At 54.4% G+C, this 23907-nt stretch overlaps 1 protein-coding gene across 2 annotated transcripts in view; it reads right to left on the minus strand.

Moving 5' to 3' along the window:
* Window positions 1–430: 430 nt before the first annotated feature.
* LARGE1 (LARGE xylosyl- and glucuronyltransferase 1) overlaps window positions 431–23907 on the minus strand; it is a 425273-nt gene continuing 401796 nt past the window's right edge. Inside the window, exons 11-15 of one of the 2 annotated variants that reach the window (XM_081082858.1) lie at window positions 19643–19806; window positions 13727–14005; window positions 6522–6668; window positions 4724–4919; window positions 431–1944 (exon numbers count right to left, since the gene is read on the minus strand). In XM_081082858.1, coding sequence (XP_080938984.1) covers window positions 1747–1944; window positions 4724–4919; window positions 6522–6668; window positions 13727–14005; window positions 19643–19806 — 984 coding nt within the window. In that variant the 3' untranslated portion in view covers window positions 431–1746. The remainder of the gene's footprint in view (window positions 1945–4723; window positions 4920–6521; window positions 6669–13726; window positions 14006–19642; window positions 19807–23907) is intronic. The other variant, XM_081082859.1, reaches the window with a different exon arrangement.

Genomic DNA, 23907 nt, shown 5'->3' on the forward strand with positions numbered 1-23907 from the left:
GTGTTCAGACACAAACTAAGTGGGAAATGGGAAAATGCTGTGAGTGTTAAGAGCAGGGGTCCTCACACTGCAGCCCGCGGGCCACATGCAAATACAAATATTGTATTTGCTCCTGTTTTGTCTTTTTACTTCAAAATAAGATATGTGCAGTGTGCATAGAAATTTGTTCATAGTTTTTTTTTTAAACTATAGTCCGGCCCTCTAACGGTCTGAGGGACAGTGAACTGGTCCCCTGTTTAAAAAGTTTGAGGACCCCTGGTTAAGAAGATAGAGTGAAATCTAACCTCAGGGAAGGAGGAAAAGGTTAAGGTTCAGATGACGAGAGAAATAAAACAGCAACAGGAAGTGGAAAGTTGCTGTTTCTCAAGTTTGCTGGCTACACTGAGTGTGTCCCCGCGGCTTCTTATAGGAGTGGGAGGGGGCGGGAGGAAACAGTCCATACTTCCGTTTATTGAATGCAGCGTTCGCTGGGCACATCGCAACTCAATACAAACCGCCCCGCAGGGGAGCGCACTGACTCTCATTCTCATCATTGTAAACACAACATTAATATTGAAGATTCAAGAAAATGGGTAAAAAGTCCAGTGTCTCCTCAATCTGTGTAACAGTGAAGGTGCCTGCCTACCCTCTGGGCAGGTCGCACGGGAGCCTGAGGTCGTGACCTCGTCCCCACCGCAGTGAGGCGGGAACGAACAGAGGAGCCCACGTGCTCATCTGGAACATCTCCGAATGGGCACGTGCACCTTCAGCATCCGCTCGCATGGATTACGGAAGTCCTTCCGCAGGCCTGAGAGGCTCGCACCTTTCACGTGCACCGAACCAGTCCCTTCGAAGCCCTTCCCCCAGGAATCAGTCGTTGCCCATAGAAAATGTGACCGCTTGTAAAGCAGTTGGTTTTCCTAAGTCCACCTTAGCCCCGGGATTCTGGGGAGGGGGGAGTTCAAGGTCACGGGGGCCTCGGTGATGACCCTGGAGAAGGCTGCCCATGTTCAACCCCTGGCTGAATTCGCCTCCTCCCTGCTGGGCCACTGTGGATAGAGGGTGTGGGCTGGGGCAGCTGATTTTTCCATCAGAGCCTTAAAAGGTCAGATTTTCTATCTTGGATTCCCATACCAAAACAAACCAACAAAATCCGCCTCACTCCCCCACCCCCAACAAAAACAAATCAAAACAAGAGTGACGTTGGGGACAAAGAACCAAACACCCCCGCCTCCAGGTCCCGCCTCACACAGTGTCCCCATCGGGTATTTATTTATTTGTTTTTAGATGGTTGGTTCCAATCATTGGCTTGCCCTCATCTTGGGTACTCAGCTAGATGGCAGGGCAAAGACGAACGTTTGACGAACGAAAAGACCCTTTTGCCTTTATTTCCTGGGATGGCTGACGCCCAGCACCCTCACTTCCTTTTTCTTAAACAGCAACGAGAACATTCCACAGACCTGCTTGGTTGTGTGGCTTTGTGGTAGGATAACCCCAGGGCTCCCTCTCACCCCTGCGTGTCCCATACTGGAAGAGACCCTGGGGACGAGCTCGTTTTCCCACCTTCTGGGAATGCTGGGTTGTGGGGCAGAGTGGGCCTGGACGGATCCTTGTCCCAGATCTCTGTGGTATAGGCAGCCTTGTTGGGCCAAAGAGACAAATAAAAACAAACCGAAAAAAGCATTGCTTCATTGTGAGTTCCAAGGCTGGGCCCCAAACAGCAAGGGGCTCTCCCCCCGGCAGAATGTCTGTCTCTCCCTGGCGGTGCTAGCTGTTGTTCTCGGCCGTGAGATATTTGAGGGCGGCAAAGCCATAGCGGCGGGACATGTCCTGCTGGAACTCTTCCTTCAGGGTTTTGAGACAGACGCGGTATTGCTTGTTGGACCGGAACTTGGTGATGTCGAAGCTGGGGGCGTGAGGCATGTGGATCATGTAGGCGTTGGGAAGCACGGTGAATTCATATTCCTGGAAGGAGACAAGAGCAGCTTGAGCACCTGCAAGAACCCTGGGTAACGGGCGATGAATCCACCTGGATGACTGAATGACTAGGGGAATGAAGGAAGTGAGGCGGGACATGAACCAGGAGCGCAGCACCACGGACAGCGCCAAGGCGCGTTCCCCTGGCGGAGGACAAAGTGCTTGGCTGCTCCGAGCCTTCCTTTTCTCAGCTGTAAAGTGAAAGTGATCCTGCCGACCTTGGAAGGTGAGGAATGATGTTGACATAGTGCTGGGCAGAGTTCAGGGCCCATAAAAGGTGCTTGATAAATGTAAGCACGTGCCCGTGTAGCTGCTCTGGAAAGAGAGATGATCCTGCCCAATGAAACGAGGTCTGTTTAGGTGATTTCTCACAGGACTCGATGTGTGATCTGACCCGACAGCCTCAACAGATCAGCACGAAGGAGGGGGCAGAGAAGGGACAAAGAAAAAGTCCCGTCTTGATGGACAGAACTTCGTCAAGAATAAAACTCTCGCCTACACATCTTATTACAAGTCACACCCCCATATAGTGTCTCCTATGTGACAGGATACAGATAGGAACTCAGATCAAAAGACAAAAATGTCTCTGAACAGCAAAACAGGTGACAAACATCTAGGACATGTCACTCAAAGGAGAGCTTGGCGCACCTTCACTCAGCATCTATGTACGCTGGTTTGGGACATAATGTCTAATCAATCTTGGTCATCTAGCTGCCCGGCCCAGGGCAGAATAAACTGGGAAAGGGAAAATCCAGATGGAGGAATTTTGATGGCAGCAAGAAATGACAGCTGATGGTGAGAAAGGAGGGAAAAGAGCCCTTCCTGGTTTGGCTCAGTGGATAGAGCGTTGGACTGTGGACGGAAGGGTCCTGGGTTCGATTCTGGTCAAGAGCACATGCCCGGGTTGCAGGCTCGATCCCCAGTAGGGGGTGTGCAGGAGGCAGCCGATCAATGATTCTCTCATCACTGACGTTTCTCTCCTTCTCCTTGCCTCTCAGAAGTCAATAAAAAATACATTTTTTTAAAAAAAAGGAGGGAAAAGAAAAGGTTTAGTTGCCTGAGACATTTCATGTGGAGACAAAGAGACCTAGCAATCCACCTGCCCCTACAGGTGTGGCTGGATTACCCGTCAGGTGTGTCCCCGTTATTTGATGAAATCGCTGGAAAGGGCAAAATCATGTTTGGTGTGTGCTATTGGCAAAGAGAGGAAAAGAAGCGAGGACTTTTCAAGGGTTCTGTCTAAATCGCCTAAAACAAACGTAGCCCAGGTCTCAGCGCTGGAAAATAGGCTTTATTTGAGCCAGCTCCCCCCCGCACCCCCCCCCCCGCACCCCCCACACACATGCTGCTGGCTGCGTGAATGCCACATTTCTTCTCCTCCAAGCAGAAGCCCAGGCAGACTACACACTTCTGTCTGGGAGCAGCGCTGGGCCCCTTCCAAGGATGATGGGACGTGTGGAGACTACAGGTCATGCTTTCCGTCGTTAAGTATGGACACTGTTCTACAGCCTTCTGTCTCTACCAGGGCCTCTCAGACCCAGATGTTGATGGAAAAGGCCTGGGACTGCCCCCAAACGCATTGGACCTGCTGGAGAGCGCTCGGGGTGACTCCGGGGCAGCCGGCACCCAGCATCCATCCTTTCCCTTGAATCTGGGGTGCTCTTGTTGAGAAACACTTCCACTGTGCTCCATGAGGAGGCGCCTTGGAGAACAGCATACGGAGAGGCAAAGGGTGGGGTGGAGGGGCCCAGGCATCCTCCTGACTTAACCCGATTAATTTTGCTTTTGTTTGTTTAACAGGGGGTTGACCGACGGCAGTGTGTCTGGCCCACTATATTGTGTGTTTATTTTAAAAATATGTTTTTATTGATTTTAGAGAGAGGGAAAGGGAGTGGGAGAGTAAGAGAAACATCTGTGTGAGAAAGAACCATGGATCGGTTGCCTCCTCTACATGCCCAACCATGTAGAGGCATGCCGGGGGTCCAACCGGCAACCTGGGGAGGTGCCCTGACTGGGAATCAAACCAGTGATCTTTTGGTGAATGGGATGACGCTCAGTCACCTGGGCCACACCAGCCAGGGCTTCCCTGTGTGGTGTTTTTATAAATAAAGATTTATTGAACGTGGCCATACACATTTCTTCAGATACTGTCTATGACTGAACGACAGGAGCAGAGTTGAGACCCTAGGACCCACAAAGCCCCCCCGACCCCCACCCCAAAACTGACTATCTGTTCCTTGGCAGAAAAATCGGCAGACCCTGGTTTGGTCTAACCTATTAGAAGCCTGCAGGAGACTGCTGCTGAAGTAGGTGCTCGGTAAGCATTGGCAGAATGAATGGAAGGGTTTCATGGGTAACTACAGCCTAAAAATATCACCCTTGGTTATGGGGCGGAATAATCAGCTGGACCTTAGCTGCACGCTGTGTGGCATTTATGACTCACAGGCTGAGTGGGAAAGGTCATCGTTTGCTTGTCTTTATCACCGGATTGAGTGAGGAGGAGGGGGTGAGACGGCTTGCCACGAGACACCCAGATTTGCCTGGGTCTTGGTCTGGAACCCAACTCTCATCCAAGGACAGAGAGGAATAGTTTGGGAATGGACAGCCTGAGGATTAGCACTGCCACATTCTCACTCCAGGTCCCTGAGCCCATCTCCTTCCCTCTCAGCTCTCCGCTCTCTTATCTCCAAGGCTCCTCTCAGCTCGAAGGCCGAGGCTCCCCCCTCCCCACCCCCGCCTCTGGTCCACGCCATTCCACTCCTCTCACCTGTGCGTCCAGTTCCATGATGTGAGCCACCTTGTTCCAGCCAAAGCCCACAAACCTCCGGTCGTACTCGGGGCAGTCCCGTCTCACGACCACGTACGGCTCGAAATCGGCCTCCCACTCGACCCGGTAAGGCGTGGTGGCGGTCCGCCACTTGGCGAAGTTGGTGGGCGCGTGGCCTTTTGTCCACACGTGGTACCTGGGACACAGGGAGAAGAGCGCTGAGTGGGAGGAAGGAAGCTGAGCTCTCCAGGGCTGCGATGGAGAGGAGGAAGAGGTGGGTGCCGAGACAGTCCTTGCCGGGGGCTGAACTGTGTCTGCCCCAGGAGACAGGCTCGGTGCCCACCCCGGACCTGTGGATGCGGCCTCTTTGGAAGAGGGTCTCTGCAGGTGCGATCACATTAGGATGAGGCCACCCTGGGTCAGGGTGGTGTCCTTGTAAGAAAAGGTGACCTGACGACAGGGATCCACGGGGAAGGCGGCCGCAGGAGGACAAGGCAGGACTGAAGCGAGGCACCCACACGCCAAGGAACAGCAAGGATGGCAGCAGCCACCATGAGCCAGACAGAGGCAGGGAAGGCTTCTCCTCCAGCGCCTTCCGTGGGAGCAGGAACCTGCCAACACCTGGATCGGGCACATCTGGCTTCCAGATCTGAGAGTAAATTTCCATTGTTTCGAGCCGCCCAGTGTGTAGTATTTTGTTACGACAGTCCTAGGAAACTGATCTACATCCTTTACTTGCAAGGAGACCCTCCCTGTGGAAGGGCAGATGAACTCCTGGGGGCTCTGTAGACTTGATAAGCCACGAACTGCGGGCTAGCCTCTACCCAAGTTACTCCACGGTGGAAGGCTGAGGGCTAAGGTGACCCTCACGACATTACCTTTCTAAAATGTTCTCCCCCTCGAGGTAGATCCTGTGGATATATCACCCCTGTGATGGTGTTACTTCGTGTGGCAAGAGGGATCTTGTAGGTGTGATTAAGGTTACTAATCAGTTAACCTTGAATTAATTGAAAGGGAGGTTCCTGGGGTGAGCCAGCCCGAATCCTGTGAGCCTTTAGATCTGGCTCCAGAGAAAGCAAAGAACCATGTGTCAGCTGCCTCTGGGGGCCATATGGTAGAGAACCAGCTGGGAAATGGGGACCTCAGTCCTACAATCTCAGGACACAGAATTCCGCCGACAACCAGGGAGCCTGGAGGAGGAGACCATGTGCAGCCTCGCCCACACCTGAGCCAGGTGGCACCTGAGCAGAGCATTCAGCTTTTCTGTGTCTGGACTTCTCACTCCTAGAGACGGTGCTACAATACGTTTCTATTGTTTCAAGCTTTTAAGTGCGTGATGATTTGTTATTCAGCAATAGACATTGCACGCACCAACAATGGTGTAAGTTAGTATTTATTATGCACTCGCCAAAAGAGGATGAGGGAGGCAGCGCCCATGGTGCTGACAGGATAAAACCCACTTACCAGGTGAATGCATGCACACACAAACAAAAGAGCGAATTCAAGGCCAGGAGGCAGGCGGCTAAACTGAGTCAGCAAGAATCAGCTGAACTCCCTACAGCCTTCCCACCCTCCCATCTGGACACATAGTGCCCATCACCCACGTCCGAAACAAAGCACCGGGCACGGGAAGAGAGAGCATATTCCAAGGACCCCGCCTGGGGCCTGTGGTGCTTTCTTTGGCCTTAATATGGTCCGAGGTCAGCCACAGACTTCTGGACCAACAGCTCTGGCGTGTGGGTCTCCGGAATCGAGGAGAGCTCTGGGCACCCCAGGGGCCAGCGTGGGGGCCACTCACCTGAAGGTGAAGAGAGTCCCCATGTCCAGCATCGACAGCAGCTCCGCCTTGGACTTGGGGAAGGAGAGCCGGTAGCGCAGCGTCTCGAACGCGGGGACGATCATCGCCTTCTTGGAATTGGCGAGGTCCAGCTGGATGACAGACTTCCTGCCAAGAGAGGGCGGGAGAGTCAGGGGCCCGGTGATGCCCAGCGATGGCCGTCCCCACGTGAGGGCGGGGAGGTGGTCGGCAAAGGGAGGTGCCGGAGAGAAAGCCCAAGTCAGCCTCTGGGCTCACATTTGGAGAAACCGAGGCCCACGGAGGCCAGGCAGCTTGCCGATCCTCCCTGGAGTCCAGACGAGAACTGTGGTCTCTGAGCCGGAAAGCGGAGTCTCCCTGGAGACTGAATGGAGGGCAGGGCTGGGGACCCTCTCCCACTTCGCAGCGCATGGCCTGCCAGAGCCAAGTAGGGTAGGCAGGTCTCCATGGCTGCACAGGGCTTGAGCCCAGCAGCTGGGTCCACTGGGCTGGCCATGCAGGAGCAGCTGGGCATAAGCTGATGACACAGTGACCAATGTGGGCATTTGAGTCCCATCTCTGTGACTCCTCAATCTCTCGCCTCCTCCAGACCCTAAGCCTTTAATCTAGAGCGACCCTCCCCTTGCAGCCTGCACCCAGGGCTACTGGCACCCACGTGCTGGAGGGTGGGACGTTTCCATCCTCTCATCCACTCCTGGCCAAGCCTGGCCTGCTCTGCTCCTTCGAGACCCCTCCTCTCTCTCCTGGATGTGTCTGCCAGTTCCCAGCTCTGTGGCTGTCACTTGGAAGGGGAGAAAGGTCTCTAGGGAGAGGGCCACAGAGCACGAGGCTTGTAATAAACACGGACAGAACCGGAATCCTGGCTCTGTCGCTTTATGGCCAAGTAACTTAGCTTCTCACAACCTCAGGTTCCTTTTCCCCAAAACGGGGCGATCCCATCTCCCTCCTGGCACTGCTGTGGGGACTGACATGGTCAACGTCATGTACGTACTGCCTGGCACACCTGGCGCATGGCAGACTGTGGTCACTGCTGTACTGCAGTGCTGCCACCAGTCCCTGGCTCTCTCTCAGCATCTCTTTGGGCCATGACCGTGGTACCTTATTCTGCCTCCCTGCTCAGACCACTGGCCCCTGGGTCTCCAGGCTGCATGGCTGTCTGCTTGTAATCTCTGACCACACAGTGATTGATGCCTACCGAGGTTAACTGTATGTGTCAGCTGTTTGGTCAAACATTCACCCAGACTTTGCTGTGAGGTATTCTGCGGATGAATTAACATTTACAGTAAGTTGACTTTACCCTCAATAATGTGGGTGGGCCTCCCTCATTCAATCAGTTGCACGCCTCAAGAGCAAAAACTGAGCTTTCCATTTTGTCTCAAGATGGTAACATACGAATCCTGCCTGAGTTTCCGGCCTGTCATATGACTTCAGACCTGCCCATCCTCAAAATTCCTTAAAATCTCTCTCTCTCTCTCTCCATCCATCCAAACATCCATCCATCCTATTGGTCTGTTTTTCTGAAGAATCTGGATTGATACACTACCCTGCTTCTTGTCCAAGTAGTCATAGACTCACTATAACAATTTTGGACTGAATACTCTTAAAAGAAACCTTTGGCATCTACTGAAGTAATTCAGAACCTGCTGGAATAATGGACAGCAGGGCAAATACAAGTGATTGGGAGCAGCCAGCACAGGTTCAAACGATGCCCGTCCCTCTGTGGTGACCGTGGGCACCAGGCTCGACTCCTCCTGGTCACAGGTCCCTGGTCTGTGAAGGGGGCAGGATATGATAACACTTATCTCTTGTCAATCAGGGCTGCTGGAAGACGAAATGACAATCCCTCAGGAGCCTGACACAGTGCCTGGCTTGGAATAACTCATTAACAAGTGAGTCCCCACCCCTTTCCCAGCTCAGCTTATTGGTGGGCCGGTTGCAAGAAAATGTGCCTATATGTTTGCATGTGTGTACCTGTATGCATGTGCATGCATGTGCCTGTATGTGTGCACATGCGTGTGTGTGAGACTTAGGGAGGCTGTGAGGAGCCTCATTCCCCCAGCTGTCCCCTCACCCCCTAAACTGCCTCGCGTCAGCAGTATAGACGTAAGCGGGCTTTCACCCAGAGCCGGGGGGGTCACCTGAACAAGGCCTCTGAGGACTCGGCCACCTCCTCGGGCAGAGGGGAAGGCGGCGGCGGAGGGAGGTGGAGCATCTGCTCTGCTGTGGGCGCCAGCCCAGCCGAGTCCTTTCTCAGACACATCCCTGAACGGAGGCCAGGGAACAGGGTTTGTGCCTGGACTGCGGGATTTGTGAGGATTAAATGGATTGTCTCACGGAGGGGCTGAGGCTGTGCTCTAACGCACAGAACACACTTGATAGAGACCATCTGTGATGACGACATGGCCGTCATGGGGAGGATGGAGACGGCCCACCAGGCAGCTGGGTCGGTCCACAGGGCAAGCACAGGACCCTCTGGATAAACCCGGGTAAGCTAGGTGTCCGCTTGGTGACGCTGTGCCTGTGGGCAGGGGACGTAGCTAATCCTCCTCATCTGTAAAGTGAATTGTGAGGTTCAATGACCACATACTGCGAAAGTGCTTGCAACAGTGCCTGGCACACAGTAAGTGCGCAATCAACATTGGGAGTTACGTACGGGAGGATTGAAACGCTGAACTAACCTAAGGAAACGCCACCTGCGATGGCAGGCAGCCAGCTGGCCGTGCTTGGTGCCGCCCCTGCCGGCCTTGCTCAGATTCCTGTGCTCATTCCACAAGGACTCACAGAGCACCATGCAGAGCGGGGACCCGGGACGGGAGGGCGGCGAGGCGTTCTCCAGGGAGCAGAGTAACGCTGACTGTCGCTCCCGGACAGCTCGGAACAGACCCTGCCCAGCCTCTGCCCCTGGAAAGCCGGGCACCGTCCGTGGGGCACAGCAGAGACGGTTCAGCGTCAGGCCCCGAACAAGGGTGAGGGTTCTGCACGGGGAGTGCAGGCGGCGAGAAGCCTGCTCGGTGCCCCGCGGAGGGCAGCGTGGGCTTCCCACCGGCGATCCCTTTGCTGTTCCGGATCATTCCTCAAACGTGCCTGGGTACTTCCTGCCTTTACACCTGTCACTGCTTCAAGCCAAAGCCCCATCACCTGTCCTTGAGGCCTTCCCTGCCCACGGCCCACGACGCTGGGTCACCTGAGCCCCTGGATCCTTTCTCTGTGTCCGCACTGATGACAAGAATAGCCGCCCAGCGCTTCCAGCTGGAGCGCCCCCCAGAACGTGAACCCTGAGTGCAGGAACCCCCAGGGCCTAGAATAGAGCCGGCCACGCAGACACACCTGCGATGCATGTTCCTGGAATGAGGAACGCCCAGGCCCGTGGTAGGTGCTCTCCACGTGCTATTTCACTTCCTCTCCCCAGGATCCCCAGAGGGAAGGAGTGATGTGATCCCCGTTTCACAGAGGGAGACAGCTGGAGAGGCGAGGGGCCCTGGTCCCGGTCAAGCAGGGGCTGAGTAAGGAGTCCGCAGCATTAAATGCAGGTCTGAGGGACGCAGCACTGTGGCTGCTGGGCGCACAGTAAGTGCTTACTAAGTATTTCCTTGAACGAACATGAGCATCCAGTTTCTCATTTTGTAAGAAAGAAAATGGAGATGGTGATACGGAGTGAGCAGGGCTGCACTCACGGTGGCCGGGTTGGGGGTGGGGGCCTGGCAAAGACGTTCGATGCCGAGTGCTGTGAGAGGCCCAAGGACAGAAAACTCACTCCGATGGGCACCTGCTACACCCCCACAGGGGCTATTACTCGCCCCTTTATTACTCCAGTAAACAGAGGGTTGGGGAGACGAAGCCGCCTCAAGTCACACACTGGGTACCGGTGCCCGAACCTGAACTCAAAGGCAGGGCTGCCGCGGCCACACCAGATTCCATGCGACATTTCTGAAACCAAGACTAACAGCGGCACGTCTTTCTCCAGAAGACCAGGTGAAAGGGCAGGAGAGAGATTTTAGTGAAGCTCTGTGGCCATGTCCCTGCATCTAACTGCCTTCATTATTTTCCAATGGATCTGTTTGTTTGTTTTGTTATAATATTAGCTGGTTGCCAAGCAACGGCTTAGGGAGCTATGATGCTGAACTTTTTTTGGTGCCCAAGTCGGCCCCCCAAAAGGGTGAGGTAAGTGTTTGGGGGTCCAATGAGAGGGCTGCATATCAGCCTGCCCTGTATTCTGGGGTTTGAGAGTGACCTGGCCCCTTCCATCATGGGCAGCTGTCACAGAGGGCAGGCCAGCTGCCTCCTGGACACAGGTCTACCTCTCCGGGCCTCCGTCTGGTCACCTGTGATAGCACTGAGCTCACAAGCAGGTGTGAAGAATAGAGAGAATACACACGAAGCAGCTGGCAGGGTTGCTGGCACATGATCAGGGCTCGATACATTGTAACTATCGTTTTAATATTAATATTTCCACAGTGATTGGGCAGAGCATCTTGTTGCAAACCCACACGGGGGAAGTCAGTCTCTAGGGGCGTTCCCTGGCCTCGCTGGGGTCCACGCCCTCCTCAGCTAACAGTATCCTCAACCTCATCCCAAACCAACGCTCCCAGGCCGGTCGCGAAGCACATCCACTTTCAGTGTTTGCATCAGAAACGAATCCGTCCCACTCAATGGGAATCTTTTTCCTTAAACCAGCGGCAAGTCAATACGTTTATCTTCCTCTGAGAAGGACACTGCGTGCTTCTGTGGGGCCTCCGATAGAATCACATTCCTTCCCGATTCTCAAAAGTCTGTTGCCAAGGAATTCTCTAGGTCAGAGGTCACACCCTGGTAGTCTGGAGTGGGGGCGGGAGGTGCCATTCGGCCTGGAGATAGGTTGGTCTCGCTCAACAAGATGCCTTTTTAAAGACTTAGTTGTCAACATTAAAAACTAAAACATGAAAATCCACATTTCTAGCTCCTCTCAAAAACTATGAAGCCCTTGGCCCTGCTCCCCTCCCCTGCCCCCTGCCCCCATCCCCCCTACCCTCCGACAATAACTCCACAATAAAAGTGGAGAGACACCAGCTGTCTGAGAGGGGGCCCATGAAGACAGGAGTGGGGTTTTAGGAGCACTGGGCAACATTTCAGAACCCCTGAACCACACGCACCGTGACCCGGTGGCCACAGCCAACGACAATGCCAGGCGACTCTGGGTGAAGGAAGTGTTACTTAGTGGGCACACTGGGCGCCTCGCATTGAGCACGGCCTCGGTTAGTGTTAGCAATGTCTTTGATCAGCACAGCACAGGAAGGCAGCATACAAACACACAGCGCACGTGCGATGTCTTTCAAACATGATGCCAGGAGGCAAAGTAATCACATAGTGCTTGGACGGGGAGAGTAGAGAACGCAGGCTCCCTTCCCGTGGAGCCCCAGAGGGTGGAGGGTGGGCTGTGGTCCTGAAGCCTCTCTTTTCTTAGTTCCCACCGTCTGGTCCTTTGGGGGCCCTGCCTGACCCCCTGAGCGGTCCTCCTGCAAACTGCCCAGCGGCAGAATCCACAGAAACCAGGGGCTGCAGCTCTGTCTGGCCACACGGGGGCGCCCTCACTCCACACACTGGGATTCCAGGCCCAGCTGCAGCAGCACAGCCCCATTCCCAGTGTCCCCTGGAGTCAGGAGTTGGGGTTCACAGGGCTCTGGACCAGGGCGCATGCTCTTCGGGAAGATGCCGCCCGTCCTCCCGGAAGGAGGGTCATGCTGCCCCGAGGTCGCTCACGCGGCCATTCTCAACAGAGAGGCTGGAAGGGGGCTCCTCCTGCTCAAGCGGGGCGGGGGGGGGGGGGGGCTGAAGCTCTGAACCCCAAGACAGCCCTGAAGCAAACCCGCTGCAGAGTGGACAGAGAACACGCTGCCTTCCAGAGAGCAGGGCAGGACGGCGCCCGCATCACCCACACGCCAGCCTCATTGCAAACGGTTTCAACTCTTTTGGAAGCTCTTTTAAGAGTGACAGAGACAGGAAGGCAGAGAGACTGAGAGATGCAGAGAGAGACAGACAGACAGACAGACACTCACATACACACACAGAGGAAGGGAGGGTGAGAGCGCAGCTCTGGCCGCACCTGGGACGGCCAGGGACCCCAGTGTGCCAGACAGGTACCGACACAGGGCAGCCTGCAGACCTGGAGGCCAACGGATGCAGGTTCAAGTCCTAGAGCCGCTGTGTGGACTTGGGTGGATGACTAGCTTCCCCGAGCCTCACTGTTCCAGTGGTAAAGGGGGCGGGGTCTCGTCACACCTGCCTTTTGGACTTGAGGTGTGATCCAGCGGGTAATTAACATGTGCAAACACCTCTCATGGAGCCTGGTCCCAGGCAAGCACGCAGTCGGTAGCGGAGATAATTCACGTTGACAAATGACAGTGATAAAGGACTCAAATGTTTGACCATCTACACCTTGTGAGTTTAGCTTTCTCATGGGGGGCCTTCAGGGCTGAATGGATTCTACAGTCCCTCCAGTTTAGACTGCTGTTCCTAATAAATGTCGCTCCCACACGGCCATCTACGCCTTTCATGAGCTCAGTATCTCCAGCCCCCGATGCCTGACCTCCCCCCACCCCCCGACTCCATGCCGGGCGAGGGGGGAAGACTCACTGGAGAGGCAGAGAGGCAGCCGTGGAGGTGAGTGAGCTCAGTGCCCGGAGTCAGATGTCTCCCCACCCCAACCCCCCACCCCACGCTGAGCCCTGGCCCCTGCATTGCCTGGTGTGGAACCCCGAATGAACAGCCTGCGTCTCACCCCCGCAGCCTCCCATTGGGAAGATGAAGATAATAGTTAGAACCCATGGCAGGCACCGAAGGGGGAGGGGACGAAACCCTGCGTGTCACTCACTCAGAACAGTGCCTGCCTCTCAGCAAGGCCCCCACGAGGGGTTAGCCACCAGCATCACTTTGATTTGTTCCACAGATGAGGCTGTGACCTTTCTAGAATGATGGGATGAAGGAAGTCTGACCCCCAAACCGGGCGAGGAATGGGGTTTTCACAGGAGCTAAAAAAAGGAACGTTAAACTGGGGGGCAAAAGAGATGCTTTCGAGACCACGCTCTGCCCCTAACATCTCAGGAGGCAAACTGGGCTTCCTTCCAATCTGTTCACCAGGAAAAAGGAGACCCGGGGGCAGCCCAGGGGTGGGTGTGGTCCTGGCAGACGCGCCTGCGCCCGCGGGCCCTCACCTGAGGTACTCATAGAGCCCGTACATGGGCAGGAAGTCGATGTCGGACAGGAACATGTAGGGCGTGCCCACGTGCTTCATGGCGACGTTGCGCAGCAGGTTCACGGGGTAGAACTGGCCCTCCTTGTACACGATGTGGTAGGCCACGTTGTGACGGCTCATGAGCACCTCGGAGCCCTGCGCGTAGCGGAGGAACTGCTGGGCCTCGGCGTCCGACAGGTAGAGGGCCAGGCTGATGGGCCCCTCCCAGTGCTTGCAGATGGCCTCCAGCATCTGGAGCCTGTGAGAGACAGGAAGGTGAGCCATGGGACCCGGCCCCATCTGCGCATCCTCCACCCGCCCTCCAGGGGGGCTCTGCCTCCCCCACGGGCACTTGGTCAACCAGCCTGAGCCCAAATCACGGTGTAACGGGGGGCAAATCACCAAACCTCAGCTCCTTTACTGACCAGATGGGCATAAAACCACTTGCCTGGCTGGCTCTGGTCTTTGTCTGCTTTTAATAGAGTGAGTGACACTGAGAAAGTCACGTCCCAAAATACACCTTTTCTTTTCAACAGGGTGGTGAAGATGATGTTAAATGATTTAAGGATTCCCTTCCAGCTCAAAACTGCTATCCCTCTCCTCTTCTCAGGAAAGATAAAGAGCTCTGCTGAGCTACTGAGGCAGTGACCAGCCACAGAAGATGGAGCCAAACCTAGGCCGTGAGTTACAAGGAGCGTTAAAACAAGCAGTAAACTCAAGAGTCATAATAACTGCAATTATCTGACTCATTGCCATGCCCCAGACACTCTCCAGAATTCTCCCAACAGCCCTGTGCACCTTCTCCCCATTCTTCTGATGAAGGAATGGAGGCTCCAGAGGTCCAATTGATACCACTGTAACTAGCTAGTTATCAATAACAGAAAAGGAGCAGAGGGAGGCCAGACATTACAGCACGGCCATTTGGGCAGCTTCACCAGGAAGATGCAATATCACACTCCCCGGGGAACACCGGCCCATTCCCCACAGATCACTGGGGAGAGAGGCACACCCACAGTGAAGCTGGGGTGACATAGAAAAGGTGCCTGTCAGTCAAACCTGAGAACAGAAATCATTGGCTGGAAGGGGTGGGGCTAATGCAAGTCTGGGAAAGCTCGGGAACACATACTCCCCTACACAAAGGAACTTTCTCGCTCTTGGCTCTCTGGTTCCTTTGGCTTTGCTCTGGTTTCCTTGCACTTGCCGTGTTCCCTCCATAACCATGTGGCCATGGGGACACCACATGCAATGGACCAATGGGCTGAAGCAGGATCACAAACAGTCAGGCTGATGCTGGACTGGGCACTGCTCCAACATGGAGCGGAAGCTCTGGACACTGGCTCTGACCTTAGCCCTGCTGAAACCACAGCTACACTCCTTCCACGGCAGGACGAGGGGGAACTCAGGGGTGCAAGTCCACAGAAATAAAGCTTTCTACAATATCTCATCCTCCCGTGGGGGCCTCCTGAAATTCTTATTCCAGCGGCACCCCAAGAACCCCACTCCACCAATAACAAAGTCAACTTTGATTCTTGGGCTTGGAGCAGACATGTGTAGACAGGTACAGGGAAAGGGCCTTGGGGACGGTGAGAAGAAAATAATACTAGGTGTTTGGTAAAGTGAATGGAAAACCATGTGAATGTGGGGGACAAAAGTGTGCCTGGTTCAGTGGATAGAGCATCAGCCTGTGGACTGAAGGGTCCTGGGTTCGATTCTGGTCAAGGGCACATGCCCAGGTTGTGGACTTGATCCCTAGTAGGGGGCGTGCAGGAGGCAGCCGATCCATGATTCTCTCTCATCATTGATGTTTCTATCTCCCTTTCCCTTCCGCTCTGAAATCAATCCTATATAATATAAGCCTAATATGCAATTCGACCGAACGGCAGAACGACCAGTCACTATGATGTGCACTGACCACCAGGGGGCAGACGTTCAACTCAGGAGCTGTCCCCTGGTGGTCAGTGAACTTCTACAGGGGAAGCACTGCTCAGCCAGAAGCTGGGCTCAAGGCTGGCAAGCACAGCAGTAGTGGTGGGAGCCTTTCCCGCCTCCGCAGCAGTGCTAAGAAGCAGCGAGCCAAGAGGTAAGCAGGAGCGAGCAGTACGGAGAGAGGGGTCCTGGACTGTGAGAGGGATGTCTGACTGCCGTCTTAGGCCTGCTCCCCTAAGCCAGCAGGCAGACATCCCCAGAGGGGTCCCAGACTGTGAAAGGGTGCAGGCCAAGCTGAGGGGTCCCCTGCTCCCCCAGTGCGCAAAACTGGTGCACTGGGCCTCTAGTAAAACTATATTTTTTTTAAAAAAAATGCACCTGGGGGGATGCCTTCCTTCTTTACTTTTCAGAGCCCTTATTGTGCCAGGGCCACAGCCATTTGCAAGGCTCCCCAAGAGGCACCAGCCAAGGAGAATTGGGGAAGAACAGAACCCAGAGAGAAAGCTCTGTGAAAACGAAGAGAAATCTATAAAGATAGTTTTTTTTGTGTTTTTTTTTTTTCCAAGACAGAAGTGCCTGCTACACAAAATCCATGGTTAGGAAAAAGCAAAACCTATTCTACTTTTTTCCCCTACCCAGCAAAAGGCACCTAATCAGCGGTCTCCCGGTCAGAATGCCCACTTCAGTTGGACAATTACCAGGAAATAGATTCCATGCATTTGCATTTCTATGCTTCTAAACAAAAGAAAGCAGGCACCCCTATCCTGTGCCCACGGAAGCGTCCTCTCTTCCTGTGGGATTTGCTTCCGCTTGCTCTTTGGAGGATGAAGATATTCACAGGGTAAGATGCCCTCCGTTTCTCATACGTTGTGACACTTGCTAATTGAATTGGCTGGAGCCGGGTATGGGAGGCATGACATTCTCCACGAAGCCTGATCTCCAATGGGTGCATTTGGCCCCCGCTGCACTCTGCCAATCTGGGGGTTTGCATGACCCCAACTGCACCCCTATGTCATCTTCTGCAAAAGGGAGGACTCTGCACATTCTTTGAAATTTGGGGAGTCAAGGGCAAGGGTCACTTCTAATCTGAGGACAGATGAGCTGCTGGAAGGAGGCGGAGGTGGGAGGCACGCCTGGGCGTGAAGAGGCCCACCAGCTTCTGCAGTGGATTCACCCACCAGCTTCTGCAGTGGATTCACCCACCAGCTTCTGCAGTGGTTTTTGACTCTGTGTCTGGGTTTTCCACGCGAGGAAGCCCCACCCAGCAGCAGCTCACTCTGGCTGGTACTGAGGAATTGCCTCGTGCTCTCCAATTGGTGCTTTTCATCCGTCAGCTGCTTAGGATCGTGTGGGAGGAGGCTTCTTACAGCACATTCCCGGGCCCCCAGAATCTGTATGTCCAACAAGCTCCCACGTGATGCTGTGTCACCTGGCCCTTCGGAGCCACACAGCTCTGTTAGCTCAGCTAATGTTCTCTCTCCTCCAGAGGCCTCTCTCCAGAGACCGAAATCAGAGGAGGAGAGAGAACATCAGTTCTTCATCAACGTTGTCAAAGGGACAGGAAAGAGAAGGTACCTCCTGGTGGCCAGGATGCTGTGATCAGGATGGGATCCCTCTGTCCTCAGCAGTCCTGTGGGCCTCCAGGATGGGAGGGAGGTCCCAGAGCAAACCTGCCAGCACCATAGGGCCTTCACTCTTCCTGAAGGGACTGCTGGAGGGAGCCGGCGCCGGAGCCTGCAGTCCCCAGCTCCCTGTGGCATTCACGCAGGGCCTACTTCTGACTCGAAGGTTTATAGACACATCCGAAATGCTTCCTAAATTAAAAACCGATCCAATGGGCACCAGCCAGCGGCTGCATCATAACCGCTGTGCAGCATGGAGGGGAAGGGGAATTGTACATCCTCATCGGCTGTGGCACCGCGTGGTGACTTTTGCTTATGTCCTGCTAAGTGTCTCTCCTTGGGGCGTGGGGTTCCTGGGGTCTCTGAGGTGTCTCAGGATGGCAGTACTTGTCACAACGCATTAGGGGAATTGTGGGTCCTCCACGTGGAGGGTGGGGGGATGCATGGGGTCTGAAGGGAAGACCTCTGAGTCAGTGTTTGAGGTCACACAGCCGATCAAGGCCGGTTGATCTGGTGCTAGAGCAGCCGTGGGCAAACTATTTGAAATGAATAAAACTAAAAAAAAAAAAAAAGACCATACCCTTTTATGTAATGATGTTTACTTTGAATTTATATTAGTTCACACAAACACTCCATCCATGCTTTTGTTCCGGCCCTCCGGTCCAGTTTAAGACCCATTGTGGCCCTCGAGTCAAAAAGTTTGCCCACCCCTGGGTTAGAGTCTCTGCTTTTCATGTTCCCCTTTGTCTCACGTTGTCTTTGTTGCCTGTTGCCTGTTAAGGTCGCAAATCTTCTGTGCTTGTGCACGGGGTCCTGGAGGCTGGTGAAGCTCCAGGAAACCATGAGCCACAGAACCACGAGCCAAAGAAGCTGTTTAGTGCTGCGAGTAGTCATTGCTAACACGAAGTAGGAATCAGAAAGCAAGGAATCGGCTTCCTCCTGGGTCTTTCCGCCTCATTCAGCATGACTCACTCTCAGATGCACAGATGCAAGGCCCGCCCACTCCCCAGAACCCTCGGACGACTTTGGGAATCTTTCCTGCCCGAGCGCTGGCTCTTTCCTTTGCGGGTTCTTCCATCACTCGTGACTAATAACAGCTGACATTTATCGAACAGGTAAGCGTGCCAGGCCCTGTTCTCAGCACTTTACAGGAATGAACTCATTGACTCCTGAGAAGGGCCCATGGAATCGCACCCACAGGCCGGACAGGCATCGCTGAGGTGGTGCGGGGACAGAATGAGCCAAGCTGCTTTCCTGATTGTGGGAGCTGAGGAGGGATGACATGCAGGAAGCTGGGGCAGGGCAGCCACTATGGGCCATGAGTAAATCAATGAGGAAGCTGGTGAGCAGTGGTGGGAGGGGGCCCCCAGGACAGCCAGGAACAGAAAAGTGGGGCCCTCAGGGAGTGGCCTCGGGGCTTTGAAACCACTCACCTCCTGGCAGCCAGAGAGATGGTCTCAAAAAAAAAACCTCGTTAGATCTAACAACTTTGTGCACAAATCTTAAATAACTTCTCAACACATTTAGAATAAAGTCCCAGTGTCTTATGAGTTTCCAAGTTCTATCGCCTCCACCTCAGGCCCTTCCCTGCCAGGGGCCTGCTCCGCGGCAGCTGCACTCATTCTCTACCAGGCTGTGGAACCTGCAAGGCCCTTCCCACCACGGGGCTTTCGCACCTGCTATTCCATCCGCGTTCTCAGCAACTCCTACGCCTGCCTCCTTTCCTCATCCTCCAGGTCTCTGCAGAAATGTCCTCCCTTAGAAAGGCTCCCCCTGACCATACCACTGGCAGAAGGCCCTCACCTGACACTGTTATTCTCTCTCCCGGGTCCTTCAAAGCACTCACCACAGCTTCCCGTAGCTGTTCGTTGTTGCTTATATACTAGCCCCCTGTTCTCGACTCTGGCTGCACATCACAAACTTAGAACACAGTCCTACTTCACTGGCCTGCAATGGAGCCTGGGCATGAATTTGTCTTAAAAGCTCCCCGGATAATGCAGACTGACCCCAGCCAAGGCCGAGAACCAGGGCATCAGACTGTGGGCCACTAAGAGCGGGAGCCACATCGGTCCTGCCTGCGAAAGGCTCAGTGGGTCGATCCATGCGGAAGGCGACGAAACAGCAACTGCTTTCCAGCGGTGACTGTGGGTCCAGTCTACGCGTTTCCCTTCCCTCCGTCCTCAAAGCCACCACCGTCACGGAAAGACAAGAGCCCTTGGTTTTCCGTGCCGAGAGGGGGTGGGACGCAAGCCTACCATAGCAGGCCCAATAGCCTCAGCTCGCAGGCCCTCCCTCCCTTCTCCAGGTGACCGGGTGGGGGCTGTGCGGAGGGGGCCGGGCTGCCCTACCTGTCCATGGAGAGCTGCGCGACCAGGGTGACGTCCGTGTTGTCCGCGGCGGGCTCATACTCGTAGTGCAGGAAGTACAGGTGGGTCCGGTGGACGGTGAAGCGCTCTCGCCGGAACTCGTAACACAGGTCGTCCTCATCCAGCTCCGAGAGCTGCTTCTGGAGCTGCGAGGCAGGGGAGAGGCGTGGCAACGAGAAGGAAAGCCCCAGGGGGCCAGGAGCCCGCCCCTCGGCCCTGCCCTCCCCCGAGTCTGTCACATTGAACATCGCTGACGGTCGAACACAGGACAAGATAGCTGTTTCCATCCCCCCGTGCAAGTCAGTCCGATTTCAAAACGGGGACCACGAAGGGCAGCTCAGCCTCCGAGAAGAGAGACCGCTCTGAGCTCAGCAGGACGGTGGTGATCAGGGACGAATGGATAACCATCCACAAACGCCCTATACGCAAACACTCTTTGCCTGGATGACCTAGCGCAACATTTTCGAACACGAGGGGGGAAATTGTCACAGAAAAGAGTGAGGAACTGAGCGAGCAGTGCCTTCGCGTGAGCTGATGCCTTTCTCTCCTAGAGCCACAGACTCCAGTCTTTGCACCAGGAGAGCAAAACCACACCAAAGCCTTTCCTTCAAAGTCATCCAGGTTGAGTCCGAGCCTCAGCGCCAGCCTCTTTCCCCCTCAGAACCTCTCGCTCATGAACTTGCCTGTAGACCTTCTCCGTCCAGCTCCATTCTGCTCCTTCCTTCCCAACTAGCGAGAGAGCAAGCTGACCCCCAACAGGGATTGAGGGCTCAGCCTCAGACATAGCAGATGCAGATCCACGGACGCCCCGACCTGCTGGCTCAGATGCTGATATACCCGCTGTCGCCTGCAAACCCCACCCTCACCCTCCCAGGCAGGCGTCACTGTGCCCGTCATGTGGGTGAAGAAGTGCAGGGGGGAGGGAAAGAGTGCTGGCAGTGACCGGCGTGGGCCAGTGGGTGTGGGCGCGGAGTGAGCGGACTGGGGACAGGCGGGAGAGAGGCTCATCGGCTGAGGGAAACGTATGTGTCAAGATTACACGCGTGTACACGTTGGTGAGGATACGCCACACCGTGCATGTAGAACGCACAGATTTGTCACATGCACATTGTATTTGAAAACTGATGTTTAAACGTGAACGATTTTGGTGAAAGTCACACAGCTGGTTCCAACATTATTTCTGTTGCACCAGCCTTGTCCATCACATGAGGACATGTACTTGAACACGGACTAAGATGTGCCTGGCTAGAGGGCCTAACCTGGCTGAAAGTAACGGAGCACTTTTCCAAGAAGAAACATAAAATCTCCAAACCAATACACAGTGTAGTTGTCAACAAGAAAATATGCTAACTCGCTCCTGTAAAACCTAGTGCCGGTTGAGACCATCGCTTGATGGATGACGCTATGCGGAGGCTCCCACTCACTGCGCAGTTCTCCCTCTCCTCTCACGCTCGCCGCTGTCACGTGACTCCCAGCATCACCACTTCCCTCACACCTGGACCTGGGCTGCACTTGTGACTTGCTTTGGTGGATGATCGAATGGCGGGGAAGCCATGCTGCCCAGTCCTGAGGGGGGCCTCAAGAGGAGTCCACGGTTATGCACCTCCACTCCTGCCATGAGGAGGTGCTGGGCCAGCAAGCCCGAGGGTGAGCCACAGTCTCCCCAACGGCCCCAGACGAGGGAGCGAGCCCAGCCCGGATCAGCAGAGCTGCCTCAGTAAACACCTCCCATACACCACCGAGGTTTTACAGGTCGGAGCAATAGACAACTGCCAGGGGGGACACTGGCATTTAGTGAGGTGCCTTTCATTATGTGAGCCCGTCCCGCATAGCAGGGGACGGTGGCCTCTCGGGCCTCGGCCCAGTCAGTACGTGTAGCATTCTCCAGAAGGCCGTGTCCAATGCCAGGGGCGCCCATAGGTCCGCCAAAGTCCTGGGGCTCACTGAGGTCCAGGGACGTACGACAGTCTCAGCTATCGGACTTTCGAATGGCTCAGAGGATGCAATCGGGATGCTCTTTAGCTCTTCGAGTTCCATCCCATGCCCTGGCCTACCTGAAGGCTGCAGCTCTACCAAAGGCGTGCGACCAGGACACGGGAATTCCTGCTCCAGCTACGACCCCATGAGCCGAGGGACCCGTTCTGAGCTGCAGGCTTAGACCCACATCCTTGCTGACAACTTTCTTGATGAAGATCAAAAGAAGACTCTCACCACACGAGAAAGAAACACGAGGGGCCAGGACACGAGGAATGCATGTGTGTATGGGCGTTCTCCTCCCCTCTGTGCACGCACGGGCACACCCCCCTGAGTCAGCGGGCATGCCATGCCTAGGAACATGGCTCCAAGAGTCCTTTTCTGAAAAGCACCCAGACAGTGGACTCCTCAAGGCAGGGGCTGCCCTACTCACCTCTGAATCCCTGAGCCTAGGACCTCTAGGTGCCTTGTGTGCTCAATCAGCCTGTATTGAACACACTCGGCCACCTCATGTTAATACTAAAGGAAACAGTGGCCAACGAAAGTGCTCCCGGAACCTGAAGTACGGCCTGCCCTGGGCGGGGGAGGTCTATCCATAATCCTAGGGGCTAAGAAGACCGAATCTATGAACTTCACAGGATCAATAACCTGGTTCGGTGGCATCTATAGCCCCAGGGCCCTTGTGGCCACCCCCATGCTTAAGGGGTAGGGTCTAGGCCAGTGATGGCGAACCTTTTGAGCTCGGCGTGTCAGCATTTTGAAAAACCCTAACTTAACTCTGGTGCTGTGTCACACATGGAAATTTTTTCATATTTGCAACCATAGTAAAACAAAGACTTATATTTTTGATATTTATTTTATATATTTCAAGGCCATTTAACAAAGAAAAATTAACCAAAAAAAATGAGTGTCATAGGTTCGCCATCACTGGTCTAGTTGATACTCTTGTCTACCAACCACACTGGGTCTGTGGGAAGCACAGCAGGGGTGTAGTCAGACCTACAATGTCATACTCTCCAGGACTCTGGACCCCCCAGACACCTCCCCTGAGCTCTACTGTACTTATTACCAACACGGCAAATGGCAGCTCTGCTTAGCTAATATGGACTAAGCACCTACTGTGTGCCAGGTGCAGTGCCACGTGTTTACAGGTGCCTGGCTTTATTAATGGGCCCGGTCAGCACACGTCTCTGTGTTTCAGCAGGAGCAATCGGGCTCAGAAGGTTTCGGTCATCGGCCAGCGGCACAGCTAGAGAGAGGCCGTCTGGCTCCAGAATCCGGTCTTCGCAAACTGTGGGCCTTTTCACAACACGATGACTTAGCTCTGGGGGATAGACGCGAGGGCCAAATGAGCTGGTGGAAGATTCAGTGCTCGGGGAACAAAGCAGGTCATAGCAATGCACACTCGGGATGTCCCCATACAGCAAAGAGACAGACAACCGCCGTACACACACACACACACACACACACACACACAGAAAACAGACCAAAGGGAATGGAATCCGTCACCGTGTTAACAAAGCTTTCCTCTGAGGGGTGGATTCGCAGGTGAACTTTATTGGCCTCTTCCTACTTTTCAGGATTTAACTAATTCCCTGCAATTTTCTCAAATGAGCAGACGCATGTAGAAGTGCTTTGCAAACTGTAGAGTGCTGCACAGACCTGAGCAACGTTATCGTGATTCCATTATGCACCTTTTCAAATTCTAATCTAGGGCTGCTTATTGCCGACTGCATGGCTGATGTTATCCAAGGGGAAGATGAAGACGCTTAAAAACGGGCTCCTTTTCAGCCAGGGTTCGTCTAGTCATTTCTCCAGGGGGATGCTGAGCCGGGGGGCGGGCTTTCATTAGCAGGACCTGAATGCTTCCACACTCCACACTCCACTCAGCCGCTCCAGGAGGGAGCTGGAGGCCGGGGCTCCTGACAAGCCAGTCACAGAAACAAAAGACAGATTCTCCTGAGATAAAATGCATTTGCTAAATTGCTTCTTTGAGCAGTCAGCTGAGGCAAAAAGGAGATTTGGCTCCAGGGAAAATGCCCTTTAAGCAGTTTGCCTTTATTCCTTCGCATCCTGAAGGACGGTGGCCTAGACTGACCTCTGAGCTGCCAGGGCTCACGGCTGAGGGTTCAGAGGAGTTGTAAGTGTGTCCTGGGCTCTGGCCAAAAGGACTTTTGTTCCAAGTCGGAAAAACCAGAGAGAGAGATTATGGGGATAACTGGGAACTGAGACCCATCCCTCTGACACTCATTGGCTATGCACCTTGAGCGAGT

The sequence above is a fragment of the Myotis nattereri genome (genome assembly GCF_964212035.1).
Source record: "Myotis nattereri genome assembly, chromosome: 2".
NCBI lineage: Eukaryota > Metazoa > Chordata > Mammalia > Chiroptera > Vespertilionidae > Myotis > Myotis nattereri.